The sequence below is a fragment of the Momordica charantia genome, assembly GCF_013281855.1.
Source record: "Momordica charantia cultivar OHB3-1 chromosome 6 unlocalized genomic scaffold, Mcharantia_2.0 BLBB01000006.1, whole genome shotgun sequence".
Classification (NCBI taxonomy): Eukaryota; Viridiplantae; Streptophyta; class Magnoliopsida; order Cucurbitales; family Cucurbitaceae; genus Momordica; species Momordica charantia.
The window spans coordinates 7,300,041-7,311,111 of record NW_028275164.1 but is presented as its reverse complement, the minus strand read 5'-3'; the positions used below and the strand labels follow the sequence as shown (position 1 = coordinate 7,311,111).

Genomic DNA, 11,071 nt, shown 5'->3' with positions numbered 1-11,071 from the left:
TGGCGGTGGTGATTGGAGAGTGTTGCTCACGCGCATAGGAGCGAAAGTGGGATGAGGTTACCAAATGTCTGAATGGGAGAATTTCTCCAATAAATTAAAAGACAAAAGGGGGAGGACTTGTCAATAATTTAGTTGAAATAGGGAAATAATAATAATAATAATAATAATAAAATGAAAGGGTATTTTTAGATTTAAAAAAATAAACTAATTAGCAAAAGTGGAATAATTTGTTTGAATTATTGAGTGTAAGAATTATCTCAAATATTGTAATGTGAAATTAGGTAGGGAATCAAAAGGGTCTTTTTGCTTGATTGATTTTGTATTTGACAACTTTGACTTTTGGGTAATTTGGTCTCTCTATCCCTTATCTCTCTCTCTCTCTCTCTCTCTCTCTCTCTCTCTCTCTCTCTCTCTCTCTCTCTCTCTCTCTCTCTCTCTCTCTCTCTCTCTCTCTCTCTCTCTCTCTCTCTAAACATGCTTTTTGTTAGCTTTAAAAAAGTTTTGTAGGATTTGAATCAAGTTGAGTCATAGGTTTTGAATCAAATTTAAAAGTAGGGGGCACACCGACTAGTAAACAAATTGAGCTGAATAATTAAAATCAACCAAATCGAATTTATTCAGTCGTTTTAGAGACACAACAATCAATAGACTGTTACATATTATGCAATCGAAAAGTCAATCTTTCTAAATCTACGGTATATATATGTGTGTGTTTCACGTTTGAAAGATTAGTCTTGCAACACGTGGTTTCATTTTAGGGTTTTTAGTTGTCGTCCCTCCCTCATGACGAAAGTTAAGTGGAAGCAGGTGACTCAAGGTATTTCATCGCTCTTGTCTCTTAACCTGAGACTCGGTTGGAGGAATTTCTTTCTTATTTTATTTCTTGCTTAATGTAGAATCATGTACCATTCAATAAAAAAACTCATAAATTTTATTCTTGTTGTGCGAGACTTCTGTTCCTTCCATTCGAAATATTATGTGTAATTCCACTTCAACGTTCAAGGTTGGCAACAAGCATAAGTGCAAGAGGAAGAATCCTACCAGACTTGAGATAGGAACGACTAAAACTTGTTGTCCCAAAAAGAAAGCTAATGAAAGCGGCCAATGAAGCATCATCTTTTAATCTCATTATGACTTGGTCGTTCGGAATCGATTTTTTCTCTATCATAATAGTATAAAGCATAATACATATGTTAAACGAGCATCCCACACCCAAAAGGTGCCCCACATAGGCCTTTTCCAAAACCCTCACCCAATATTGAAGACCATCTAGGACGAAAGTCGTCATTCCCTTCTTCAAAGCTGCAAACACTTAAAGTCTCTTTTCATCTTTTGTAAAAGAAATAAGAAACTCCATTGGGAGACATTCATACATAAACCGCTATACCATGGTTGTTTTTGGGTGAACCGTTGTTGTGTAGTTTAGTTGGATTTGACATCTAGTACGACATGTTCGTTCAATTATTAATATCACTATGACGAGTCATTCTCTTTCAGCTGTGGTATAATTTCATCGCTATTTATTAGGCAAAAGACGGTGACAACCTCACACTCTATAGTGGGATAATCGAGTTTCGAAGCTTTTAGATATCTCAAAATCCATTTATCAGCTACTAGACGATAAATCATAGGAGATTGTATAGTCTCTCACCTCTCTCAACCCTCCTTCACGCTCTCAAAACTTAAACGCGAGTAAACAAAAAAGCGTTGGTTTGCACCAACCAATGGGGAAAAAATATATACTGGTTTTCAAATGGAAATTAACTTTGTCGGTCTCGACATCAACTCGAGGATTGATCATCGGTATTTACAAATTATGAATAAATCGCGAATAGTGGATTAGGTCTAGGACCATTCACCAACATATATAAAGTTATATATTTTCATTTAGATAGTAATTTTCTCACACATTTGTAGGTACAATTTAATGTGATATTAATTTTGGCAAGGTTTATATTAAACTCAATAAAAATCTTAAGCTTTTTATGGCTATTGAAAATGTGACATTAAAAATATTCTAACAATTAAATTTACCCATTAAGGTTTAATTTTATAGGTTAGTTGTCAATATAAACATAACAAAACGGTAATTGACATATACTAATTATTTCCGATGTTGGAAGTTCGATTCCCATTTCCTCAAATTGTTAGTACTGAAAAAAATAATATTTATATATTATTTTGGGGAGGGAGGCCTTTTTCCCTTCCAAGTTGAGGAAGGAGTGGGACTGACAGGCTGTCAGAGTCCAAAAATGGACGGCTGGGCTTGGTTTTTGGGCCATGAACGAGGGAAATAGTGGGCTGAATATCCAGCCCAATAAGATTTCGGGCCCATTAAAATTGCAGAAGTATGTCACGACCGACCCATGAATCACAAGGCTCATCGGCCCACAATTATTATTCGTCCCAAGGGCAATGTTGGAAAACTAATATATTTTGGTCTAAAATTTAAATACTATTTTACCTCGTCTTTCATTCATTTTAGTTCCTATATTTATAAATTTATTCATTTTAATATTTATATTAAAAAATAGTTATTTTGTTCGATCTACATTTAAGACCAATTTGGTAAAATTAATATAAAGTTTATGCACAATATAAACATTTTTTGTATGGCAACATTTCAATAAATTTTGTGAGAAAAATGCCGTTTTAAAATTGTGGTTGCATGAAAGTAAAAATGAATTGATCAAAATGATGACTTTTTAAAAGTACGAGACTAAAATGAACAAAAGCTTAACGTATAATGACCAAAATGAACCAAAGTCGAAAGTACATGAACCAAAATAGTATTTAAATCTATATATTTATTATTTTCTTTTTGTCTTTTTGTGACTTGATTCACTTTTAACGTATCGACTTGAACATAATTCAACTTGTTAAACTCATAACATCCTAGAAATTAGATCCCAATAGAACCAACTTTCATTATTATTTATTCGTCAGTGTCTCTTTTCTTTTTTAACAATATAATGATTTAAATGTTTGATCTTATAAGTGATCTATCTAAATTAAATATATGTCTGTTAACATTTATACTTATTATATTACAATTCATACAGCAATAAACAACAAACGAAGAATAAAATGAGAGAGAGTCATGTATGTATACGGTTTTTTTTTTATGTAAATTCTTAAAATATAGTATTATAAATGTGAGATCGGAGATTTAAACCTCTAATAGATAAATTTACTTATTAATATCTCCAATAATTACAAAGAATTCAAAAAGAGATAGGAATTATAATGAAAGGCTCCTCTTCTTAGCATCAAAATAGGATATCAATTGAAATCATTATATTTTATACTTTTTGGGCAAATCTTTGAAACTTTATTTGACTGACACAAGTTCAACTTCAAAATCCAATTTAGATTTGTGTCCAAAATACTTATAATAATTCATTTAAAAGAAAAATTAATATAATAATTAGGAGACTCAGATAGAACCTTTTTTCATTTGATTTCTTTTTAGAAAACACTTTTATTTTTTATAACTTTATTCTTTTGTTTGAAAAGTTTGTAAAAAATATAATAATGATATTCTTGAAATTACAAATAGATAACCTGTGAGAAAAAAAAAGGGGAATTACAAATAGAGAGTTTTCGAAACTTTAAATTAAACTTCCAAGATTTCTTTTAATAGAATATTTATTTACTTTTAAAACTTTCAAATATTGAGATTTCCGAGGTTCAATACAACATAAAAAAACATTTGTAGACAAAGTATGAAAGCCTTTATGCAATAAAGATAAAAATAAATATAAATATTAAAAAGTCCAACACCATTGTCGCTTATATCTAGCCACAAAATTAATAATTAAAAATTTATGGTTGGTTTGATAATTATTTTATTTTTAATTATATATTTTTGAGTAAATATTACTTTTATCAATGTATTTATCTGTTTCACTTTATTTTTAAAATCTAACCTAAATTTTGAAAACTAAAACATAGTAATTTTCAAAAATTTGTTTCTATTTTTTTTTTAAATTTTATTAAGAATTTAAAGGAGTTGTTAAGAAATGTGAAAGCATGCCCGGAAAGAAACTAGACCTTTATTGGAGCATTGTCCCTAAATGCTTCAAAAATTTCTAATAAATTACTAAATCTTGATGATTATGTCTAATTAGTCTCTATACTTTAAAAAGATTCTAATAAGTACGATCTTTTAATTTGTGGTGTAGCGAGATGACCTATTAAACACAAAATTTAAAGTTAGAAGAAAAATTTATGAATTAAAAAGACACATATTTTGGAAAATAATGTAAATAGCGACGTACCAAAATAAAAATAAATAATTAATACCATTGTGGTATCATAAAATTTTCATACGCAAATAGTAGAGAGAGTGGTTGAAAATGGGAGGTTGTGAAGGAGGGACAAGATAAGATTCAAAAGGCAGACAGACAAATATGTGGAAAATATAGTATCATTCACCATCATTGGCATGCACATCACATCCCAATTGTCCCCACAACTTTACAGAAGGGTTTTTTTTGGTGATTTTATAAAATGAAAATCATAAAAAGGGTCGATGTAAATAAGTTCCAAATGTAAGTAGATCGATATGTCAGAGAGACAACCTCATATGAGTTACAATAAGAAAAGAGATAGTTTTATCCCTACTGATCCTGGAGTGCGAAAGCATGAAGAGTGAACGAGAAATGAACGTCATTTGAGTGTCCTCGTTTCCTATTCACTGCTCGCCTTGGATCTTGACTAAACATGCCTTTGAGACAATGTGGACAAGTATCGACAGTTCGCATTATTAATCAGTTGCAATCAATGTCTTTAAAATTTATGTGATTTTTAAAGGCATGTTTATATGTTAAAGAAACCTTTTGCAGAAGGTAAGTTCACTTTAATAGAGACAGGCAATGAAAACAAATCACATTAAGAATAGAATCTCCTTTTTTTGGCAGCAATATTCCCCATAATCTACAAGACCAAAACCCATTAATTAATTTTTCATTAATAAAGCAAACTCCAAGAGAGAGGAGTATCCAATAAACAAACTAATAAAATCCACATCAACAAGTGATAACAAAAGGCCCTGTTTCTTTCGAGCTTTTAAGAAACTTGGGCCCACTTCCCCTAACCCCTACCCCACCACTTACATGGAGAGAATCTTTTCTTTTCCTCTAACCCAAAAAAAAAAAAAAAAAAAAAAAAAACCCACCCAGATAGCCAAAACTTTCCACCAGTGAGAAAATGTCACATATAGCCCCTAACTAGCCTAAGAGGTAGTGTAGTTTACAGAGAGAAGGGCAAAATGGGAATTTTCACACTTTTTTTTTTTTTTTCCCTTCTCATTTCTATTGGCAATTAGGGTTTCTCCCAGGGCCTCCATAGTAAAAGAAGTGGCCCCAGTCTCCATTGCTGCCAGTTTGAACATCATAGCAATCAGGTTGCTCTGTGAAGGTGCCAATGCCTTTGGGGGGTTTGAGGTTGTTGGATCCATCAACCACTTGAATGTTCCTGAAATAGCTTGCTTTCCCAAACCCTTCCTCTGGGAAGTGCCCACTGCCCATCTGAGTGGAGGTGTGCTGCCCGTTTGGCTCTGAGTTCACCACTTCACCTCCCCACTCAATCATGGAGGCACTGTCTGCCAAGTATGAGAACAGAAACGAGGGCCAGTACCCCATCACATACCCATTGCCAAATTGCATCCACCAGTGCCCCTCTTTTGGATCCTGCACAAACCAGTAAATCCCCTTTAGAACAATCTCATGCAAACAGTATTTGTCGATGAAAGTGATCGTCGGTTCGGATCTGCGAGCTCGACTAGGGAGGGCAGGAGACTTGGTTATGTGGGGTGGTGGGGTGGGGAGAGGTTTGAAGGAGCTTACAAGTTACAAGTGGTGGGAGAATCGAACTCGTGACTTTTTGGTTAAAGACAGGTGTCAATTATCGTTAAGTTAAGCTCATGTTGGCTAATAAAGGACATAAACCCATTATAATATTTATATGTAGTTACTATGATCTCTAAAGTGCAACACTAGCGTCTCCAGCAAAAATATTCTGGTATGTAGGGGTTAGTGGGTTTGAAGCAACTTATGTACACCACGACTAAGTAAATTCGAGATATGAGATATGACTTGTTTAGTTTAATACTGGTGGTCACACCATGATGAGGTATAATAGTGTTTCGAGTGAAAAAGATTCTTGTTTGGTGGTAGTAGCTTATGTACATCATGACTAATCTATGGGACATGACCCCTAATATTTAGGCGGTCTCTGTGTTCACAGTTTATCCTCCGCTGAAAAGGCCAACCCGTGATGGTTAAGGCTAAGAGACTCTTAAGCAGCATAAGAACCACAATAATGCCTCTTGTTTTCAGATTCCCCTCCCCCTCACCATCAATGTCTCATTTATTGGTGCCAGGAATTTATTGATATGGCCAAAGGAGTTGAAATGTCTAGAGTGATTCAATTGGGATTGGGACAACAACCATCATCTAATGCCCCACATGCCATCTCTTTCCCTGGTACTACTATCATTTTCATGGATATTGGATTTATCTCCTTGTTTTAGAAACCTTCATGATCATGATTTTGAAAAAATAAAGATGCCTGGTTTTTGGCTTTTACCTTCCAGACAAGTATACTGATATCGTATTGCGAATTTCGATATGCCGAGACTGGAGAGATGCTCGCTCCCATCGCTATTTCGCTGTTGATCTGAATAAAGCCTGAGCAGAGGAGGTTGTAGCAGCCTGTAGCTTGATATGCATCACTCTGAAGAAAGAAAACACACATTCCAAGAGGAAGAAGATTGAAGCTATGAAAACGCCTCATTAAACAAAAACCCTTCGTTGATCTTGACAAAGCAAACAAATGAATAACAATCGAATATTTTGCAAGAGCTCACCGTCCAGTATGTGAAGAGTCTCGTGTTGTTGTCGCCATAGAGATCGGGACTGACCTGTTTTTCCCATGGAAGAGCAACAACAATGGGGGTAAGTTATTAATGACATATTCCTTTACAATTTCAATCATTTGACAATGGTACCTGCCAACCAGCTTCAATGCTATTCAGATCTTCACCAAAAGAACCTCCCAAAATCCAAAGCTGTGATAGGCTAAACTCATTAGGTTGTTGTATGCTAGGTTCCCACACATTCATAGTTGCTTTAGCTCCATAATATTTATCTCCTTCCACATAGGCTATGGCATGCTAAAAAAACAAGCCCAAAAAGGAAAAAATCAGAAGTGGAAAAAGAAGAGAAACAGATGGAGAAAGAAAGAGAAATGTGATGATTACCTGATGACCACTTTGGTTGATGAGATCAGGCTCAGCAGACCTAGGGGGTATTGGGCCTGATCTATGCTTTTTTCTTCCATATCTTTTGACTGAACTTGCCCTTAGAACATCCTCATGTTTAGTTCTTCTAATGGGGATGGTGCCATCAGGGCACTTTCCATTAATATGCCACAGTTGGTTGATTGGATTTGGCTTTTCTATGGGTTTCTCTTCTACTTTGTTCACGTCAAACAGCCCTTCTGGATGGTAAGTTGGCCTCATCTGAAGAACAAAACAAGAAATCATGAGAAAACTTGTGGGATTGAAGAGAAAAGGGAGAGGGAAATTTGGTGTAATGAACTGTTGTAATGACTGGAACATACTTGGATTTTGTGGTCTTTGAGGAAAGGATGGTCAAAAGCTGGCTGATGAGACATGTGAACACAGTCAATTAGGTCTCCATCTGGGCTCTGTTCAACCATTAGAACAAACATAAGAACAACACATCAAAGAGATTATTGAACATAAATACTAAGAAAATTCTCTTTGCTATAAACTGTGAAAGCCTAATTTGGTGAAGTGAGAAGGAGAAAACATCGTTTGGTGTTTGGCTCCTGAGAAAATGCTAAGTTGGGAATAGGGAAGAAAGTAAAATATGTCCATATCCACCCTTGTTTGGTTCCTGAGAAAGTGAAGGAAACCAAACATTTTCTCAGAAACCAAACAGAGCGCTACTAGAAGTAAACCCCATTTGAATAGAGAAGGGAAGAAAGTAGAATATATACATACACTCGTTTGGTTCCTGAGAAAGTGAATGAAACCATACATTTTCCCGCATTTTCCCAGAAACCAAACAGAGCGCCACTTGCAAGCCCCACTCGAATAGAAAAGAGAAGAAAGTAGAATACATATCCTCGTCCAGTTCCTGGAAAAAAAATGAAGGGAACCAAACATTTTCCCGCATTTCCCTCATTTTCCCAGAATCCAAACAGAGCGAGAGCCACTAAAATCAAACCCCATTTGAACAGAAAATAGAGGGAGAGAGAGAGAGAGAGAGAGAGAGAGAGAGAGAGAGAGAGAATGAACCTCAATAGTTTTGACAGCGGGCTTGTTCAAGCGCCGGAGATGTTTTTGGACCTCGAGCTTCTGGCGAGAGTCTGGTTCCAATCTCGTCGCAGAGCACAGAGAAATCAGTCCCAAGACGCATAGAACGGCGACGATAGCTTCCATGGTCCTGCATCTGCTAAATCGAGCAGAACCCATCTCCAAAAACCCACTCAAAATCACAAATCCACGGCCAGTTTCTCCGCCGCACTGCAGAAGGAGATAAAACCAAAACCAGAACCAGAACAAGAAGAAGAAGAAGAAGAAGAAGGACTACAATGGCCGCCGGCCAGCAACACCCACTTCACAGAAAGCTTAAGAACGGAGAAGAAGAAGAAGAAGAGTGAAAACAGAATCGCTGCCCCTCTCTCTCTCTCAAAAACCCACACGCGCGCTTCTCTCTAAAAAGCCCTTCAATCTCTCTCTCTCTCTCTACAAAACTGCCCCACTTTCTTTGTCATTTTCTCTCTGATTCGGATTTTTCAGTACGAATCAAAATCATTTTTCTTTCAAATTTTGTAATCGGAAAGAGATGATTCAGGGCCAATGGGATTGCAACAGGGTCAAATTTGGGAGAGCCGCTGAAACTGAAAGGTTTTTGGGTTTTTTTTCTTCTTGCATTACATAATCAAAAGATGAAATCTTTTTTCCACTAAGCTTTTCTTTTTCTGTCACCCCTTGAATTTTAGATCTTGCTTTCCACTTTTTGGTTATTTAATCCATTAAAGGAAAAGGAAAAGGAAAAAAAAAATGCCCTTTTTCTTTGTTCTTCCCATCGCTCAAATTTCTCTCTTTTTTACTTCTAGCCTTTGTGAATTGGGGAAAGATTTGCCTCTTTGGAGAGAGAGTGGATTTGTTGCATTTCTTTTATGTTGGAGGAAGATTTTCCCCTTTGGGTGATATTAATATTTTAAGCTAAAATGAGAAAATCCAAATCTCTCCTCTTTGAATTTCAGAGTATGTTTCTATTAAATATTTGTTGTTAATATCATTTATGCAAATAAAAATGTGGCATGTCGATTAAACAAATGTTGACTAATTTTGTGTCCTATGACGTATAAATTAAACAAATAATATATATATTTTTTCTTTTTTGTATTTGGTAATTGTGGGGTGGAGAATCGAATCATTATATTTGGGCTGATAATGAGTTCGTTTATCAAGTAAAGTATGCTCATGTTAGCGAACACACAAGTACCTACCAAACATACCTAACATACATTTGTTTAAATATTATTATACTGAATAATTATTATGCCAGCTTGCGCGCACCTCGACTACCGCCTAACCCTACTATATTTGGTTTACTATTTACAAAGGCCCTCATTGACCACTCGAGCCATCCCATGATGGTTAGTTAAAAACTTGTTAATCCCACAATCCAATAAATTAATAAAAGGCCCATAATTATTTCATATCTTAGTGCATATTGTTTTATAGTGCAGGTCATCATTCAACTTCTGATTTCCCACAGTCCTCCAATCTCAATGAATAATAAAGTGGGCCCCAATGTTTCAGTCAACAAAAATTCAAACAAATTACAACATCACACACTTTTCAATATGCTATATGTCTTAATTAAATTAATTCATTTTAAGTCACTACTTTGATATGCAAATCATACGCACAATCAAATAATTTCATCTATTAATTTTCAAACTATATATTAACTACATAGCTTATTTGTGATCATTACCCACATTTTGTTTTTAAATACTATTTTGGTTTTTATAGTTTTAATTTTACTTCATTTTGATATATATATTTTTTACTCTGGTTCAATTTAGTCCTTGTATCTATAAATATTTATTTTAATCTATATATTTTTAAAGGGACTAATCTAGTTCCTATTTACAAAATATTATGACAAATTTAATACGTAATGAAAATTTATTTAATATAAAATTCTATGGAAATGTCACGCTAAAATCATGATCGAAATAAATCAGATAAAAAAAATAAAATGATTAAAATAATCACTTTTTAAGAGTATAACAAAATTTGACTAAAATAAATAAAAATTAAAAATATATAAACCACAAATATATTAAAAGTAGAATGAGTAAAATGAAACCAAATAGCATTCAAAGAAAAATGGATCAAATTCTTATTTGATTAGTTTAAGAAAAAAATATTCATGAAAGTGCTGGAGGAATAATTAGAATATTCCAACAACGCATTTCTAAAAAATCACTTTTTTACAAAATAATGATATAATTAAGGGAAAAAAACATTATCCCCAACGGTAACAGACAAAGAAGGCATGGAGAGAAACAGTGGGGCAATTTCGTCATTTCGTAAGTGGAGGACGAAAATTCCCTCTTCCCGAAGGGAAAAAACAAGTCCTCGATTATGGAGAAGGCAGGTAGCCGTTGCAATTTCTAACACCCTCACTTTTTGGCGGGTCACCGGCAGGTCATGTTAACTGCGTCACAGCAACTGCAAACACTGCCATTCTGGAAAATATTCAAACATTTCAATTTCATCATTTTTTTTGGAGAAATAATAATAACAAATAATGGTGAATTTGACCAAGTGAACTAATTTTTATCTTAAATTTTTAATTTTATTGAATTGTGCCGTAAATTTAGTAATTATAAATTTTACCTTGAAATTTAAAAAGTATTGGAAGTTTTACTTTTTAATAAAAAATTTTGTTTAAAATTTGTTAAAAATAAGTATTTTCGATATTTATTTAATGAATTAATATGTCTAGTATGAATT

General features: G+C 34.2%; 1 protein-coding gene across 1 annotated transcript; it reads right to left on the bottom strand.

Moving 5' to 3' along the window:
- Window positions 1-4,939: 4,939 nt before the first annotated feature.
- LOC111016541 (protein neprosin) lies at window positions 4,940-8,923 on the bottom strand. Its single transcript, XM_022291981.2, has 7 exons — window positions 8,330-8,923; window positions 7,627-7,713; window positions 7,265-7,525; window positions 7,013-7,177; window positions 6,872-6,925; window positions 6,592-6,738; window positions 4,940-5,693 (listed from the first exon to the last, which is right to left on the bottom strand). Exons 1-7 carry the CDS (start codon window positions 8,504-8,506, stop codon window positions 5,316-5,318), a joined length of 1,269 nt encoding a protein of 422 aa, XP_022147673.1. The 5' UTR covers window positions 8,507-8,923; the 3' UTR covers window positions 4,940-5,315.
- Between the last annotated feature and the right edge of the window lie 2,148 nt (window positions 8,924-11,071).

Excerpts from the sequence above, each read along its gene's own strand:
- LOC111016541 (XM_022291981.2), bottom strand. The coding sequence starts at position 8,506 with ATGGGTTCTGCTCGATTTAGCAGATGCAGGACCATGGAAGCTATCGTC. Across the intron at positions 7,178-7,264 it reads TCAACCAAAGTGGTCATCAG|CATGCCATAGCCTATGTGGA; the intron begins GTAATCATCACA and ends TTGTTTTTTTAG. Across the intron at positions 5,694-6,591 it reads TCAGTATACTTGTCTGGAAG|GATCCAAAAGAGGGGCACTG; the intron begins GTAAAAGCCAAA and ends TGGTTTGTGCAG.